The following is a 19025-nucleotide window of genomic DNA, read 5'->3' on the forward strand; positions in this document are numbered from 1 at the left end:
CACAAAGTAGCAGATATGTAGGATAAAGTTCCAGACATCTAATGTACAACATGTAACATGCCCATGATACCAGTCTTTGCTTGGGGAGATAAAAGCCTTTTTCTTTTCTTTTCTTTTCTTTTTTTTTGAGATAGAGTCTTACTTTGTTGCCCAGGTTGGAGTGCAATGGCACAATCTTGGCTCACTGCAACCTCTGCTGCCTAGGTTCAAGCAATTCTCCTTCCTCAGCCTCCTGAGTAGCTGGGATTACAGGCATGCACCACCACACCCAGCTAATTTTTGTATGTTTAGTAGAGATGGGGTTTCGCCATGTTGGCCAGGCTGCTCTCGAATTCCTGACTTCAGGTGATCCACCAGCCTTGGCCTCCCAAAGTGCTGGGATTATAGGTGTGAGCCTTTGCCCCTGGCATGACTGTTCTCTTTCTAAAAAAAACCAAAACCAAAACGCTTTCCTATTAGTTGAGCCTAAATGTTGAGGAAAAATGAGAAATTCAAGCCTCCTTTAATTATAGCTGCTTCTAGCAAGGAGGATGAGGATGCAGGAAGAGCAGGAAGTTGTCAGAGAAACATGCAAATGTATTGGCCACAGGCCAAGACGAGCCTTGTGTTTGCCAGACTGTGTACACTGAGGACAGGGATTCTCCATTGAGTAAGTGAGCTGGCTTTGCAATTTCGACTAAAAAGAAAGGCCCAGGGGAAAAGAGGTCTTGAATGTCCTTTTTGAGATAAACTGACTGAAAACGGTTTTGCCTGAGAGCAATAGATATTTGGAGAAAACAATCCCCCAAAGCTCTTCTGGTCAAGTTTCTAGTTCCAGGCCCTCGATGCAAGCTTAATTAGTTTCTGTGGACCAGCTGCAAATGGGGCAGTTCGATTTGCACTTGTTAAGCTTGTACAGCTAAGACTCAGGATTTTTACAGCTGCGTTTTCAGAACCACCTCATTAATCCTCACAGCCATGGAGGAAAGGCTGACGACTCAATCATCTTCATTTTAGAGGAGAGGCCCAAAGAAGTAAAATGATGTATACCCCTCATATGGCAGGTCAATGGCTGGGCTGAAAAATAGAAGTGAGTCCTAATTCTAGGGCGAGCTGCTCAGCCTAGCCCACACGGATTCCCTGCTTTGCTTGCTCATTGCAGGCGCAGAAATCTCCGGCTGGTTCCCCTCAGTCTGGGCTTGGGGCTGAGCCACTGCTAAAGTATGTAATAGACAACACTTGGGGGACAGGGGCAGGGAAGGGGAGGGAGGCTTTGATAATGCTGCCCCATCTCCTGTTGGTGTCCCTTTCTCACACCCTATCACTCCAGGTCTTTCTCTTTTTTTAGAACAGGATTTTGCTCTATCACCTAGATTGGAGTGCAGTGGCAGTGTAACTTCCTGGTCTCAAAGGATTCTCCCACCTCAGTCTCTTGAGTAGCTAGGACTACAGGTGTGTGCTACCATGTCTGGCTAATTTTCTTTTAAGAGATGGGGTCTCGCTATGTTGCTCAGGCTAGTCGCCAACTCCTAGGCTCAAGCCATTCTCCTGCCTTACCTCCCCAAGTGTTGAAATATCAGTCATGAGCCACCCGACCTGGCCATTCCAGGTCTCATATTCCTGAACAAGCACTTGATCCCCACCCTGTGCCCAGATCCATGGAAACGGATGGATCCCAGATGTTCTCCCCTTGAAGCTTATGCAACCAACTAGCTCATCTTATGGGCCCCAAGCGTGTCAACACTTCCATCCAAGCATGTCTAGTAGTCGGAGAAATTGAACTTGGATGCTAGGTAGATGGCTATGAGAATGTCACCGAAAGTATCAGACATAAGACTGAAGTGTCTTTGAAATGATATGTATCTTTAAAAGGCATTCAATGTCTACATTCCTCACATGATTCTTTTAGATAAAAATATTTAATGTGTCATTGGAATGATATTTTCCTCTAAAATCTTGGAAAAAAATTCAAATGTGTCAGGAGTATGGGCCACATTGTAACTGGCTTTTTCTGTCTTCCAGCATATTGTCACATACTCTGGGGGGGCTCAGACCCCAAGAGGAGGAGCACAGGGAGTTACATAACAACGGGCAGATGGTACAGGATGAGGGGGGTACCACATGCGTATTTTGAAGGCCGCTTCTTGGATATAATGCTCAACCCACAGATTTCCATGCACATATACTGTTTCATCCCTGGCTCCCTCAAAGCAGCATGTGGCATAAGGGCACACTGGTGAAGATAGGTTAGGGGACAGGTGGGCTTGTGGTATCCTGCATTCACACTCCAATGTTACAGGCCACCTGTTACCCACAGGCTTCCTGGACCCTGAGTAGCAATTACAGGTCATCTTCTGATGAGTGTGGCTGCATCCATGCCTCTGTTTCCAGAGGAAGTTATTGGCAGGTAAGGTTGAAGCTGGGCATGGTGGCTCATGCCTGTAATCCCAGCACTTTGGGAGGCAGAGGCGGGCAGATCACTTGAGCCCAGGAGTTCAAAACTTGCCTGAGCAACATGGCAAAACCCTCTCTACAAAAAAATAAATACATAAAAATAAAAATCGGTTGGGCATGATGGTTGGCACCTGTAGTCCCAGCTACTCAGGAGGCTGAGGAGGGAGGATCCCCTGAGCCCAGGAGGTCTAGGCTGCAGTGAGCTGTAATTGTGCCACTGCACTCCAGCCTGGGTGACAGAGTGAGACTGTTTAATAACAACAACAAAACCCTCACAAAGGTGAGTTACTCCCTGCACTTCTGGATACTGCAGAGAATGACCCCGGGTCCACAGAAAGGTGGGGTTGGGCTAAATACTGTCCAGTAGTAGTTGAAAGCATGATGGGCTGGGTTTGAAAACTGATAGGCTTACCACTTACCAGCTGTGTGACCTTGGGCTAGTGACTTAAGTTCTCTAGGCTTCGATTTCCTGCTCCGAGAAGTGGAAATGATAATGGTACCTCTCTCAAAGGATTATTGTGAAGATTAAATGAGATCATGTGTGTAAAGTACTTAGCAGGGTATCTGGCATATGGCAAGTGTTCACACACAGTTGTTTTTGTCTATTTAAGGGCAAGAATCAATTTTTCTGTGTTATGAAAGGCTCTCAACATAGTACAGATGCAGATTCCTTTTAGCCAAAGCCTTGAACATGAGAATGAGGAATCAATAGCGAGAGGGAAGGACATCACAGACAGAGGGCAGGGAAAGCTAAATCTGAGCTCATTCCTAAGTGGTAGGTAAAAAACTGTAGCTGAAAACATCGCATGAACACCAGAACATGTCCCTGTTATGCTGGGGTGTGGCACAAACCAAGGACTTGGTGCGTGGATGCATGGGCCTGTGTGGCAGTCACTAGTAATGCTCATTTGAAACAAGCAGTTCTGTACCTGCAAGAAGGCAGGCTTCATCATTTCCACTTTACAATGGCTTCCAGGTCAGGACGTTGAACCCAAGAAACCTGCCTGGAGTCCAGGACATTTCTCCAGTGGCCGGGACTGAATCCCCAGACGTCATTTCCTCCCACTCCATGGAGGACCTCCACCTCGCTCCAGATGTATACCCACAGTCTGGCTTCCAGGCTGCAGGATGAGGAATGGGATGTGGTTATTACCTTCATCCTACTGACTGTTTGGAGGAATTCGATCCTAAGACATAAATGTATGCCCTTTCCCAGTGCCGGCAATTGAGCCTCCCCTGCCCCTTTGGCAGCAAAAATTCTGGCTGAGGTAGGTCCTTTTAACTCATTGCTGATGAAATTACCTATTACCCACTGTGATTGTGCCAGCACCCACTGGCATTTTGGGCCCATGCCAACAGTATGAACCCATTTTCCTTTAAGTGGCTGAAGTCAGAAAGGCAGGAGTCAAGCTCCGGGGTACTTGGATGGGGTGACTGGAGAGCACCAGCTTCAGGTTCAGGTTGAGGCCAAAGATGGCAAGGAAGACACTGGTGGGAATATGGCCTCTCCCTGCGCTCCCAGATACTGCAGAGAATAACCCAGGGTCCGCAGAAAGGGAGACTGTCAGCCACCTCAGGAGAGTTTCAGGAGCTTTTGGCAAGTCATTGGTGAAACTCAGCTGAATTGGTGGGAGATGGGATGATGGCCCCAACTCCTCATCTTTTGATAGGAGGATGCCGGGCTGTTTAGCCATGTCCAACTACACTGCCCCAGATCAACCATTCCCAGAGGAGACAAAGACCTTTTCACTCGCACAGAAATCTGGGATGGCTCTCTCATGACAGTCATCTCATTCAACACTCATTCATTCTACAAATATTTATTTGAATACCTACTATGTGCCAGGTACTGTGGGGGTGGGTACCCAGGGTGTAAAACTAAATCAGAATGCTTTCTGACCTTAAGGAGCTACCAGTATAGTTAGTGCAGGGTCTTAGGGCTCCCAAGTTTTTAGGCTGTCCAGTTGGGTCATTTTGAGTGGTAGTGGGGTTCACTTTATCGTAGCATTGACTCACACTGAATCCCAACCTTAGCGTTTTGGGACAGTATGCCTGGTAGGCAGCACCCAGAAGAGCTCTGCCTCCAGTCCAAGGGCTGCTGCCTGTGGTTCCCTCCCATGTGCAAAGAGGAGTTTTGGCTTGGTGTTGGGGAACATGCAGAGAAGTCCAGCCTGTGTGCCCCTGGCACCTGCTCAGTGCTTTGCTTCCAAACCTCTTTAGCCATAATCTTTGCAGACATGGGAAAAAAATATCTGTACACTGAGTGTGGTGGCTCATGCCTGTAATCCCAACACTTTGGGATAACAAGCCGGGTGGATCACCTGAGGTCAGGAGCTCGAGACCAGCCTGACCAACATTGTGAAACCCTGTCTCCACTAAAAATACAAAAATTAGCCAGGCGTGGTGGTGTCCGCCTGTAATCCCAGCTACTAAAGAGGCTGAGGCAGGAGAATGGCTTTGAACCTGGGAGGCAGAGGTTGCAGTGAGCCAAGATCACGCCACGGCACTCCAGCCTGGATAACAGAGCCAGACTCTGCCTCAAAAAAAAAAAAAAAAAAAAAAATTAGCTGGCTGTGGTGGTGGGCACCTATAATCCCAGCTACTCAGGAGGCTGAGGCAGGAGAATCGCTTGAACCCAGGAGGCAGAGGTTGCAGTGAGCTGAGATGATGCCATTGCACTTCAGCCTGGGTGACAGAGCAAGACTCCATGTAAAAGAAAAACAAAAAAAAGAATTTGTGATCAATCTTTAGAAGTGACTAATTAGGATCACTGTACATGATTGTGTAGCTTGTATACCCAACCAATGAGGCAAGTGGGGCTGGACAGGGCTGAAATTACCAAGCCATGTGCCCATTACACAGAGGGTGTCATGACAGGGGCATGGGCAGTAGGGAGAATCTTTTTCTAATTTGGACAAAGATGCCTCATAGGCTACTGGAGACCTGGAAGTACCATAAGGATATTAGGAAACAGGAGAAACAAAATAATTTCTCACCCTTGGGTAACTAACTCTGAAGAGCCAGAAGAATTAGACCTGATTAGGGTCCTGATGCTTCCATCCTATGAAACAATCCCTCCCACCCCACTACATGGCCAGAGGCTGTTGCAAGGGACTCCATAGCCTAAACTGTGAGGCAGTCAGGCTGCACTCTGAGAGCACGAAGGCACGGTTCAGAGGGAGAGGCCCCACTTCCCAACCCCAGTCTGAGGGGTGGCCTAAAATCCTAATTCTCAGGCCATCTGATACGCTAGGCACACAGCACACTGTGTTTCTTCACATGCCCGCCCCCACCAACCTTTCAGCTCTGAGGTCACAGCCCTGGTGGCCAGGTGAGCCAGAGGCCCTGTGGTCAAGAGAAAGAGGTAGACAACTTCCAACTCCTGTGAGAAACAGGAGGCTTCAAAGAGGAGCAAAGGGGATCCCCTGCATGTTGGGGAGGTGGCAGGAACAGGGTTCTTAGCTCCATCACCCACCAGGGCCCAGTACATGGGAGCAGGGGTCCAGGAAGAGCACACGAAGGGCCACCACCAACCAACAATTCAAGGACACAAGGACACCCACAAAGAGGCACCGCAAAGACTTATTGGGATAGTAGGATGAATAGATTTAATCACTCTTGCTTGAAAAACAAGACATAAATTAGTATATATATATAATTTATATATTTTATGTAGTATATATACTATATACAGACATTAGAAAATGTTTCCTTTCTGTGAGGCTGAGGGAGAGGTGAAGGATGGCGGTGAAATGACACAGGCAGGGGCTGAGTGGCGAAGGTGGGAGAAGAAGAAGACCACGTCAGCGCTCCGGTTTGCAGTGGCTGAGGGGAAAGGATTCCCCACTGGTGGCATCTCTGGCCCATTCAACAACTTGGTCCTGGGGGGAGGAGAAGCAAGGAAGTGAGGGGCTGGCTTCTGCAGAAGGAGCTCCCCTCCTCCTTGCGGGGAGAACTCACCACTGAGGGAGACTTTATTGCACTAGGGGCTACCAAGGATGGGCAGAGGTTAAGCACAGTGTACATCTTTATAAAACTCACATCAGAATGAGACATTTCACATGGGCCTCTCACAGTGATGAAAGAGAGGCAGACGCAGGGCACGAGGGTATGGCAAATGGGGAGATATGGAGAAGTGGACGAGAAGCAATCTATACAGAAGAAACATTGGCTTTCTTTGTTCCCTACAGTGGGACAGTTGGTAGGGACTCCGTGTCTTCACTCCCAGGAAGGTTGTGGGGGTGGGGTGGGGTGGGGGAAGGGTTCGCAGCAGCGGTGGCGGTGGTGGTGGTGGTGGTGGCGGCAGCGGCGGCAGCGGCAGCGGTGGTGGCAATAGGAGGTGTGTGTCAAGGTGGATGTTAAACAGTGTGAATTCCCTTCCAGATGGCTCCAGAGAGGGAGAAAGAGGTGCAGGACTGCACCGGGTAAGGCGCTCAGCTTCTTTTCTTAGAGAGACAAATCCACAGGGTCAATACACAGCCAAAAGCATATACTCAGGATTAACATATCACGCTAGCTTCCAGAAGTTTAAGATATAGTCATCAACCCCCCACCCCTACCCCCTTCCCCCCTCCCCCCACCCCCCTCCCCGATCCACAGCTAAGTCAAACTCCTAAGGACAGTCTGTCTGGTAGAAAGATGTTAAGAGAGGAGCCTCACGCCTGCAGCAACAGCCCCTGCGCTGGGCCGGGCGGGCTCCTAGGCCTGCACTGGGTCTCCCCAGGCAGACGTTTTTTACCAGATACCTTACCCAAAACGAGTGGGGTGATCCCAGATGCTTGCTCCCTAGTGGACTGAGCTGCCCTGCCCATCAGTGAGGGGCAGGGCACTTTGGGGATGGCTGGTGTGGAGCTACTGGACCTGGAGGTGAGGGCTCCCCAGGCTGCCAGCCTGTTGGGTGGCTGCAAACAGCCTAGTGTGGCTGTTTTCTGCAGGTATCTCACCCAGGCACAGGCCCTCAGGGTGGCACCTGCCAGTTGAGTGTGAGCCCAGAGTGGTTGGGCACATCTGGACTGAGTGCCCTCTCCCCTCAGCTTGGCGCTGTGGCATGCTGTTACTGCCACTGTTCCCAGCAGGGGAGCTGATGCCACGGGGAGCTCAAGGCCTGAGGGTCTGCTTGCAGGCCTTGGCTCCCCCAGCGCCCAACATGGATTGAGCAGGAAGTGAGCCTGATGTCACCTCTCAGCCCCAGAGAAGAGAGAAAATACAGCTCTGCTGTGAGCAGAGTGACGAGGGGCCTTTGCCCTCACAGTGAGGCCCAGACGCCAGGGAAGGGGTGAGGACACCCGGGGCGGCAGCTAAGCTTGCAGCCCTTAAGAGAGAGCCTCAATCAAGGGAGTTTCCACTCCCCGGAGACTGATGGGCTCTTGGACCCTGACTAGCCCAGCAGACACACACACTCACCATAAGATGCAAGGACCACAAAGCTCAAACCTGGGGCCATGGTTAGGGAAGGGGGACAGGTGTGGGCAGATGCCCTACTTAATAAGGGTTTTTAAGGAGTGGGTGAATGTGCTCATAACAGTCGCTGAGGTTGGGGAGCCTGGTGGATGCTCCATGGCTGCCCCTGCAGCTGCTGCCGCCTGCTGCTGCTGCTGCTGCTGCTGCTGCTGCTGCTGCTGCTGTTGCTGCTGCTGCTGCTGCTGCTGGTTAAGATTCCGGGCTGTGGACTCCTCAGCTGCACGCAACAGGAAGGTGTAGTTCCTCACCACCTCTTCTACCTTGGCCAGCAGCTCTTGGCGCTGGGCCTCGGAGCGCACGATGAATACCAGCCGCACGAAGGTCTCAATGAGGCTGCTCAGCACCTGGAAGCTGCCCGTGATGGCTGCCAGCATGTGAGTCGGGCTCTTGTCCACATTGGCCACACGGCGGCAGGAGGCCCGGAGCTCCTTGAACTTGAGAGCTAGCTCGAGCTTATACTCGGAGATCTGAGAGACATAGGGCTTGGGGGCACGGGCCTCAGGGCTGGCCACACACTGCCGCAGGACTGTCAGCAGCTCGTTGGTGTCCAGCCGGGCAGCCAGGAAGCCATCAGGGAGGCCATAGGCATGGGCTCTCAGGGCATTGATCTTGGCCAGGCTCCCCTCGAAGGTGGACACGCGGAGGTCAATCTCCTGAGTGCGGGAGGCCTCAGGGCTGCTGCTGCTGCAGGTGGCAGCATCCAGCACCTGCAGGGTCCTGCTCACCACAGGTACCACCTGCTCGTCCAGCTTCATGCCGGGCAGGATCTTCATGGGGATAGAGTAGGAGAGCTCATCCTTGCCGTCACTGGCATCATCTGCCATGTCACACTTGCGGTAATAGAAGCAGTAGCGAATGGAGCAGCACTTGCTGCTCTCACTGTCCTCATCTAGATCGGCAGGCTGCCGGTACACCTCCTCGGGCAGTGAGAACACAGCCATCTGTCTGGGACCTTTGGTCTCTGGGGCAACCTGGACATAGGAGGGGTTTCCCAGGGTCGGTGACTCCAGAGACCTGCTTTTGGGACCCAAGGCTAGGGGGAGGCTTGCCTCTACCTCCTTGGCCTCCCTGGGCAGCATGCCCAGGGGCAGATGTGGGTAGACATCCGAGGTCAGCGAGGCCCTGTCACCCTGGTCCAGCTCACTGATACTGTAGCGGCGCATCAGTTTCCTGTAATTCGGAGCTCCCAGACATTCGCCCCCTGAGGCACACGTGGTGAGGCACGAAACACCACTCTCTGGGTCTGATCGGCACTCTCGGGATTCCAGGCTGGTAGAACGAATGCGCCGGACATTGATGGGGCTGCTAAGGCTCATGCCTGGGCTAGCCTCTGGCTGCCTCTGGGTAGGGAGGACCCTGTCCCTTTCCCTCCCCCGGAGGCTGGGCACTGGTGTCTGGGCGGCTTGTGGCCGGCCCCCCCGGCAGATGCGCTTGCAGTCGCAGCTGCGCCTCTGCTCGCGGGACATGCCAGGCCCTTGCTGCACAGGGCTGCTGCGGAGCTGGCAGCTACAGCGGCCGGGTGCTGGAGGTTGCAGGTACTCGGTGCCTGGCAACTCCCCCTGGCTTGGTGGTTTTAGAAGCTCCTCAAGGAACTCCAGCTCATACTGCTTTACCTTCTGCAGCTGGGCCTGCCGTTCATCTGTCTCCTTCTTCTGGCGGGTTGGGAAGGTGGCAGAGAATAAATTGCGTAGCCGGAAAGGACCTCGGGATGACTTGGGCTTTGCAGGGCCTTCAGAGGTTGAGTGGGCTCCATTGAGAGTTGTTTCAAGCTTCCTAGAGGGCATAGTGCTCACCTGCCGGCTGGCAGCCTGAGACCTCAGTGGGCTCTGGCCTCGAGGTTGGCAGCTGGGGCTCTGGCCTCGAGACTGGCTGATAGGGCTGTGGCCACGGGGCTGGCAGCTGGGGCTGTGGCTTCTCGAATGGCAGCTGGGGCTCTGCAGAGCCATGGGGTAGCTAGCTCGAGGAACCAGGCCGGTCTCTTCGAGCTTGCTGCTTTTGGGTGTGCTTTCCAGCTGCGCCTTCTCCCCTTGGCTGGAGATGGTGCCCTGCTTCGGTAGGATGGGCTTACCACCCTCTGGCCCACCTTTGCCTGCCACCTCCCCTGTAGCTTGCTTGCCCACTGACTCTCGGCTTGCTCGCAAAAGATAGCTTTTGGGAGGGAAATTTTGAACAGACAGCCTGTTCTCCTGCGGGGTGAGGTGCAGGCTGTCAGCCCGGCTGCCTGTGGGTGCTCTGGGGCTGGAAGAGACCTCTGTGCCCAGCTGATGCTGAGAATTCCGTGAGGTCTCTGGAGCACTGGGGCTCATTTTGAACTTCAAATTCTTATTGGCACTGCTGCTCATTATGCTAACTTCTGGCCTTGCCATGCTAACCTCTGGCCTCCCCATGCTGTCCTCCAGGCTTCTCTCGCCCCTGCTGGGGGCGTTTCCCAAAGCCCCACCAGGAGTGACAAGACTCTTACTGTGAACCACCTGCTGCAGGGCGGCCGAGATGATGGCTGGGGTCACACTGCCCTTTGGGTCCAGGATAAGCTTGGGGCTCAACCTGACCTCCTTGGGCAGGTTCTCTCTCAGCTCAGAGACCTGCTCTTCACTGAGGGATGATGTAGCCGCTCTCAGTGACATCTCTAGGCCTGACCTAGTGTGACCAGGCCCTTTGTCCTTAGGAACTGGGGACAGCAGGCTCAGATTCTTCTGTTCACTAAGTTGTGGGGACAGTGCTGGGTGCACTGCCAAGGAGTATGTTCGTTCTCCCTGTGCCTGGCCCTCTGACTGGGGCAGCTTCCTCCGGGCGCCGGGGGGGCCAGAACTCTGGCCTGTGGCAACCGGCTGGAGAGATTGGTTGGGATCTGGGCGCCCGAGAGAGTAAGGGGCCGTGAGAACGGCCTGGGCTGCACAGCTCTGGATCCGGAAGGGCAGGTCCTTGCGGGCAAGGAGGCTGTCCTTGTTGAGGTGCTGGGCCAGGAAGTAGGTGGTGTTCTGGTGCTGCTTCATGGCTGACATCATCTCTGACATGTCTGTGAGCTCTGAAGAGTTGGTTTCATGACCCGAGTCCAGCGATGATTCAGGAGTGATTGTGGCCAGCACAATCAGACCTGGAGGAACAGGGATAGGGCTTGTTACGCTTACTGAAATCAAGCTCTTTTCCAGCTCTACACGGTTGTCCCTCGGTATCCATGGGCGATTGGCTCTAGGACTCCCGAAGATTCCAAAACTTGCAGATGCTCAAGTCCCTGATATGAAATGGCACAGTATTTGCATGTAACCTATGTACATCTTCCCATGTACTTTAAATCCTCTCTGGATTACTTATAATACCTAATACAATGTAAATGCTATGTAAATAGTTGTTATACTGTGGTGTTTAGGGAATAGTGACAAGAAAAATCTGTAGATGTTCAGTATAGACATATTTCTTTTTTTCGAATACTTTTGATCTGTGGTTGGTTGAATCAGCAGATGCAGAACCCTCAGATACGGAGGGCTGACTCTTTAGAGAGTGCATGGAGGCCAAGGTTAGCCAGCAGTATTTCCAGCTAGAGAAAACCAGTCAAGCCTGGTGAGAATGCAGGGCTGAAGGTGGGAGGAGTGGAGGGGAGGGGACAAAGAGGGGAAAGTTGTACGAAGGGGCTGAAAGACTGGAATCCAAAACAGAAACAAAAGAGGTGGAGAGGGGATATGGGCAGTTTGATGGCAAATTACCATGCAAATCACATGCAAAACACCATGCTAATCACAACTATTTATAGATTCAACAGCTAGGAAATTTTTGTTAATTATCCTAAAGAGGGGCTGGCAAAGAGAGGCCCCTCTCTATCCCTCCTCATCTGGCCAGGCCCGCCTACAGTCATTGCAGCTGAGGCCATTTAGCTGAGGTCCGCTCTCCAGCAGCCACATGGGACTCAAGCCTGGGAGCAGCTAGCACTCTCTCCAGACTCCAGCAAAGAGAAATGCCAGCTCTGGGGGCCAAATACACGGGGGCTGCCCAATGTCAAGGGTGTCCTCGCACACAGAAAAGGCAGGCTCCCTCTGACCTCAATCCCTTCACCCTCCCCGTCTACACTTTTCCCTGCCTCACATGCTTTCTCATGGTCCCTATTTCTCCCTATTTTTTTTCTGTTGCTGTGTCATTTACCTCTTCTCTCTTTTTTTTTCTTTGAGATGGAGTCTCACCCTGTCACCCAGGCTGGAGTGCAGTGGTACAATCTTGGCTCACCGCAACCTCCGCCTTCCAGGTTCAAGTGATTCTCTTGCCTCAGCCTCCTGAGTAGCTAAGACTACAGCACACCCAGCTGATTTTTCTCTTTTTAGTAGAGACGGGGTTTCACCATGTTGGCCAGGCTAATCTTGAACTCCTGGCCTCAAGTGATCCACCCACCTCAGCCTCCCAAATTGCTGGGATTATAGGTGTGAGCCACTGCGCCCAGCCCTCTTCTCTTTTTTTTAAGGTGTATGTGTATGGAGGGACATTTGTGTGACTATGGGTATGTGCCTGAGTTTGTATACAAGATGGAGATATGTGTGTCTATAACAGGGAACAGCATGCATGTTGTACGATTCTCCTACTAACTAATATGTTGCAACAACAGCTACCACTTACTGAGGGCTTACTGTGTGCTAGGCAGTGCTTACATGCTTTGCAGGAATGATCTCATTCCATCCTTATGACAACCCCATGTGATAGAAGTACTGTTATAAAACTCATTTAAGATGAGGCTCAGAGAGAGTAAGTGCCTTGCTAAAGGTTACACTGACAATGATTGAAGAAACCAGGACTTAGGTGGATCTGATTCAGAGCCCATGTTCTTAGACAGGATAAAGACCTCAGCAATGAACAGTGATGGTTCTTGGCTCCCCGGGTCCCAGCTCACTAGGTAGTGAGTTGGTAGTTTTGCTTTGCATTTTTTTTTTTTTTAAGACGGGGTTTCACCGTGTTGGTCAGGCTGGTCTTGAACTCCTGACCTCAGGTGAACCGCCCGCCTTGGCCTCCAAAGTGCTTGGATTACAGGCGTGAGCCACCACGCCTGGCCTTGCTTTGCTTTCAATCATGTGCATGCTGGATGTTCTTTGCCTGTCTTCTACATCTCTCACAGTTTTTCTCTGATCCCCCAACCTGGCCTGCATCCATAGCTGTCATGACCCCAATCCTTGCAATCTATCTGTAAGGCGTTTCCAAAAAGAAGCAATGGCGAGAGCCAGAACTCTAGCTAGAGCTGAGCAGCTGCTCCCTGCTGTAACATGGATGCTCCTCTGACCCTATCTAAACAACCTTTGATCCATCCACTTCCCTGACATATCTCAGTGACTCTAACATCTACTTGGGAAGACAAAAATGTTACCTACTGGCCCTTCCTGGACAGGAGAAGAAGGGAGAGGAAAGAAAGACGAGAAATGGGTCATTACCTGCAGTCTGTGGGGGTGGTGGGTGTGGTCCATCCTCGGATGCAGCCAGGGCTTCCAGAGCCTGCAGAGTGGACACCAGGGCATCATCTAGCTCCTGGGCATGATCTCGAACTGTCCGGGTCTGCACACTGTCAATCAATGTCACTGGAATCTCATCGTAAAGAAGCCCACGCAGGTGGCGTCCTTGCTCCTGGCTCTGGACAGCCCGGCGCTTGGGGTCATCCTCGTCAGAGCTGTTGTCTCGGAAACCCGGGGGTGGGGCAGCAATGGCAGGCAACAGAGAAGTTGTCTCATCTTCCTCCTCCTCCTCCTCCTCACTCCCAGGTGGTGGGAGGGACATCAAATCTACTATATTGTCACGAGAGGAGCCAGGCTTCCCACTTTTGCGAGGGCCCAGCTGCTCCTGGAGTTTGGCTTTGCAAGAGTCACAGTAGAAATTCAGGGCTTCAGCCCCAAGGGAATTGTCCAAGGTGTAGGACCGGGCCCTGCTGGCACAAGGCTCGTGGTCTAGGCTAGCTGCATCAAAGTCATCGGGGACTACCTCATAACCTTGGCCAGAGCTTTTGGATGTGGGGTCAGACTTGGTTCGGGGCCTGGTCTCCTCAAAGAATATTAGGTTCTCGTTGACATCTGTCCGGCTTTCCTGCTCCTTCCTTTGTTCCTGCATATGGAGGTAGCAGAAGCTGACAAGCTCAGAGTCGGCAGGTGGGGGTGTGCAGCGGCTCGATTTCCTGGGGCTGGTGCCCATGCTGCCCACATAACTACTCTCCTTTTTCCCCAGGTGGCCCCCAGTGACAGGGCGGTGGGCGCTGTGCATGTAATCTAAACCCAGAAAGAGAATCAACAGATGAGCCCTGGTGCTGAGGATTGTGACTGAGCTCTCTTGGCGTCTCTGGCTCATGTGTCTGCAGCACAACCAAGTGGCAGGTCCCAGGACAAAGCATTATCTGGCTGCCAGAGATTAGGGGTAGGGAAGTTGATGAGCTATGCTACTGCTGACCCTGAAAGTAGAGTGGGTAGAGTTTAATAACCTGAGCTGCTAATGGCTCCATCACCTCTGAAATGGGAAAAGGCATGGGGTATGGTAAGGGAGGGAGTGAACACCTTAGTTTAGGGCCTGGTATCTGGGCACAGATGGACTCTTACATGGATACCCCTGGTCTGCAAGTCAGCTGTAAACGTACGTCCCCATTGGAACTGTTCCTGCTCCTGCCCCCACTCCTTTTCAGTTTTTCCAACCACCAGTGCTCTGTTGTTCTTGTTATCTTGAATCTCTTCTAGCAGAAGGAAATAGATCTGACAAGTTACTAATGCTTTAGTCGGAACCTGTTAAACAGACTACATACAATGCCCAAGAGTTTGCATTTCAAAGAGGCCTGTTGATGGAGGGATCCTAAAAGAATAATGCTGTATAGCAGAATTCCAGGATCTGAATGTGTAAAGTATATGGGAGATAGGTGGGGATGTGCATACTTGACAGGAGGGCAGGGGAAGCATTCTTATAATTCTTCAAATTTTATTCCTTTCTGTATTCATGCAGGGCCAGCCCTACCTGCCACACATATACATGTGGCAAATGCTCTCAGCAACCACTCTTAATGATGGTAGGTGTGTGCATCTGAGAATTATCTATAGCAAATGCTTTGTCTGTGAATAGCTTCTCTCACTGTTTTTGGAGTTCTTCCCCATGTTATCTATGAGAATATACTCAGACTGCAGACGGAAAGATGACAAGCACTAAGTTAGGCCCAGGTCCTAATATACATGATCCTACTTAATCTTCATAACAGCTCAATGAGGTAGTTATTATTATCCCCATTTTACAGAGAAAGAAACTGACTCGCCTAAGGTTACACAGACCGAGTAGTAGACTGGATTTGAGCCTAGGTCTGAAGGACTTCAAAATCTGTGTTTTTAGCCATTACCCTTATACCTCATCAGGGTGGTCAAGATGCTGGAAAACAAGACTTCAAAATGCCTCTCAAACTCCAGTTTGACAGAGTCAATGTGCCAGTGTTGTCTTTCACTAGTGCTCACACCTATGACAAAAGCACAGCACTGGCACCTAGCAACAAAATCCCCAAATACAGGAAGAAAAAACTGACAGAATTGAAGGGAAAAATAAACAATTCAACAACAGTAGTAGGAGACTTCAATATTCCACTCTCTTTGCTTGCTTTTTTTTTTAATCCCTGAGATGGAGTCTCGCCCTGTTGCCCTGGTTAGAGTGCAGTGGTGTGATGATCTCAGCTTACTGCAACCTCTGCTTCCTGGGTTCAGGTGATTCTCCTGCCTCAGCCTCCTGAGTATCTGGGATTACAGGCACCTGCCACCACACCCGGCTAATTTTTTTGTGTTTTTGTTAGAGACGGGGTTTCACCATGTTGGCCAGGTTGGTCTCAAACTCCTGACCTTAAATGATCCACCAGCCCTGGCCTCCCAAAGTGCAGGGATTATAGGCGTGAGCCACTGCACCTGGCCAATACTCCACTTTCAATAATGAATAAGACAATTAAGCAGAATATCAACAAGGAAACAGAGGACCTGAACAATACTATAAATCAAACTAGACCTAACCAAAATCTATAGAACCGTTTACCTAACAGTAGCAGAACAGGCATTCTTCTTAAGTGCATATGGAACATTATTGTGAATAAACCACATGTTAGGGTATAAATAAGCCTTAGTAGACTTAAAAGGAATAAAATCATACAAAATATATTTTCTGACCACAACATAATTAAATTAGTATTCAATAACAGAAAGGAGTCTGCGAAATTCACAAGTAGAAATTAAACAAACTCTCCTTTAAAAAAATTTTTGGCCGGGCGCGGTGGCTCAAGCCTGTAATCCCAGCACTTTGGGAGGCCGAGGCGGGTGGATCACGAGGTCAAGAGATCGAGACCATCCTGGTCAACATGGTGAAACCCCGTCTCTACTAAAACTACAAAAAATTAGCTCGGCATGGTGGTGCGTGCCTGTAATCCCAGCTGCTCAGGAGGTTGAGGCAGGAGAATTGCCTGAACCCAGGAGGCGGAGGTTGCGGTGAGCCAAGATCGCACCATTGCACTCCAGCCTGGGTTACAAGAGTGAAACTCCGTCTCATTAAAAAAAAAAAAAAAATTTTTTTTTGATACAGGGTCTCGCTCTGTCACCCAGGCTGGAGGGTAGTGGTGCGATCTTGGCTCACTGCAACCTCCACCTCCTGAGCTCAAGTGATCCTCCCGCCTCAGCCTCCCAAGTAGCTGAGATTACAGGCACCTGCCACCATGCCCAGCTAAGTTTTGTATTTTTGGTAAACATGGGGTTTCACCATGTTGGCCAGGCTGGTCTCAAACTCCTGGCCTCAAGTGATCCGCCCGCCTCGGTCTCCCAAATTGCTGGGATTACAGGCATGAGCCATTGTGCCCGGCTGCCAAAACGCTCTTAAATAACCAAGGTGTCAAGGAAGGACTCACAGGAGAAATTAGAAAATACTTTGAGATGAATAAAAATGAAAATACAACATATCACAATTTATGGGATCTAGCTAAAGTATATATGTATGTATGTATGTATTTATTTGAGACAGAGTTTCACTCTTGTTGCCTAGGCTGGAGTGCAATGGCGCGATCTCAGCTCACTACAACCTCTGCCACCTGGGTTCAAGCGATTCTCCTGCCTCAGCCTCCCAAGTAGCAGGCATTACAGGTGTGCACCATTATGCCCGGCTAATTTTGTATTTTTAGTAGAGACAGGGTTTCACTATGTTGGTCAGGTTGGTCTCAAACTCCTGACATCAAGTGATCCACCCACTTTGGCTCCGAAAGTGCTGGGATCACAGGCGTGAGGCCACCATGCCAGGCCTACAATAGTTCTTAAAGGGGAAATCTACAGCTGAAAGTGCCTATGTTAAAAAAGAAGAAAGATTTCATATGAATTAACATAAACTTCCACTTCTACCTTAAGAAACCAGAAAAAGAAGAGCAAACTAAATAGTTAGCAAGAATGAATAAGACCTACTATTTGATAACACAATAGGGTGACTATAGTCAATAATAACTTAATTGTACATTTAAAAATAACTAAAAGGGCCAGAGTAATCAGACAAGAGAAAGAAATAAAGGGCATCCAAATCAGTAAAGAGGAAGTCGAATTGTCACTGTTCACCGATGATAAGATCATATACCTAGAAAACTGTGAAAACTCACCCAAAAATCTCCTAGATGCGATAGGTGAATTCAATAAAGTTCCAGGATACAAAATTAACGTACACGAATCAGTAGCATTGCTATACACCAACACAGTGACCATGCTGAGAATCAAATCAAGAACTCAACCCCTCTTATAATAGCTGTAAAAAAATAAAATACTTAGGAATATACTTAGCCAAGGAGGTAAAAGACCTCTACAAGGAAAACTACAAAACACTACTGAAAGAAATCATAGATGACACAAACAAATGAAAACACAGCCCATGGTCATGGATGGGTACAATCAATATTGTGGAAATGACCATACTGCCAAAAGCAATCTACAAATTCAATGCAATTCCCATCAAAACACCATCACCATTCTTCAGAGAACTACAAAAGACCATCCTAAAATTTATATGGAATGAAAAAAGAGCCAGCATAGCCAAAGTAATCCTAGGCAAAAAGAACAAATCTGGAGGCATCACACTACCAGACTTCAAACTATACTACAAGGCATGGTACTAGCATAAAAATAGGTACATAGAGCAATAGAACAGAATAGAGAACCCAGAAGTAAAGCCAAATACAGCCAACTGATCTTGGACAAAGCAAACAAAAACAAAAAGTGGGGAAAGAACACCCTATTCAACAAATGGTGCTGGAATAATTGGCAAGCCACATGTAGAAGAATGAAACTGGATCCTCATCTCTCACCTTATATATAAATCAACTCAAGATGGATGAAAGACTTACATCTGAGACCCAAAACCATAAAAATTCCAGAAGATAATATTGGAAAAAGTCTTCAGGACACTGGCTTAAGCAAAGACTTCATGACTGAGAACCCAAAAGCAAATGCAACAAAAACAAAAATAAATAAATGAGACTTAATTAAACTAAAAAGCTTCTGCACAGCAAAATAAATAATCAGCAGAGTAAACAGACAACCCACAGAGTGGGAGAAAATCTTTGCAAACTATGCATCCGACAAAGGACTAATATCCAGAATCTACAAGGAGCTCAAACAAATCAGCAAGGAAAAAAACAAACAATCCCATCAAAAAGCTGGCTAAGAATATGAATAGACAATCCTCAAAAGGAGCTATACAAATGGCCAATGAGCTTATGGAAAAATGCTCAACATCACTAATTATCAGGGAAATGCAAATCAAAATTACAATGCAATACCACCTTACTCCTTCAAGAATGGTCATAATTTAAAAATAAAAAAATAATAGATGTTGGTGTGGATGTGGTGAAAAGAGAACACTTTTACACTGCTAGTAGGAATGTAAACTAGTACAACCACTATGGAAAATAGTATGGAGATTCCTTAAAAAACTAAAAGTAGATCTACCATTTGATCCAGCAACCCCACTACTGGGTATCTAATCAGAGGAAAAGAAGTCATTATCTGAAAAAGACATTTGCACATGCACATTTATAGCAGCACAATTCACAATTGCAAAAATATGGAACCTGCCCAAATGCCAATCAATCAACAAGTAGATAAAGAAAATGTGGTACAGCTGCGCACAGTGGCTCATATCTGTAA

General features: G+C 49.3%; 1 protein-coding gene across 2 annotated transcripts in view; it reads right to left on the minus strand.

Annotated features, from left to right (window-relative positions):
- Nucleotides 1–7023: 7023 nt before the first annotated feature.
- Nucleotides 7024–19025, minus strand: part of FRMPD3 (FERM and PDZ domain containing 3) — a 92566-nt gene continuing 80564 nt past the window's right edge. For both annotated transcript variants that reach the window (XM_032250904.1, XM_032250903.1), the window contains 2 exons: nucleotides 13296–14117; nucleotides 7024–10987 (listed from right to left, as the gene is read on the minus strand). In XM_032250904.1, coding sequence (XP_032106795.1) covers nucleotides 7911–10987; nucleotides 13296–14117 — 3899 coding nt within the window. In that variant the 3' untranslated portion in view covers nucleotides 7024–7910. The remainder of the gene's footprint in view (nucleotides 10988–13295; nucleotides 14118–19025) is intronic.

This window comes from Sapajus apella, unplaced genomic scaffold (assembly GCF_009761245.1).
Source record: "Sapajus apella isolate SASKATOON/1434 unplaced genomic scaffold, GSC_monkey_1.0 scaffold73, whole genome shotgun sequence".
NCBI classification, from domain to species: Eukaryota; Metazoa; Chordata; class Mammalia; order Primates; family Cebidae; genus Sapajus; species Sapajus apella.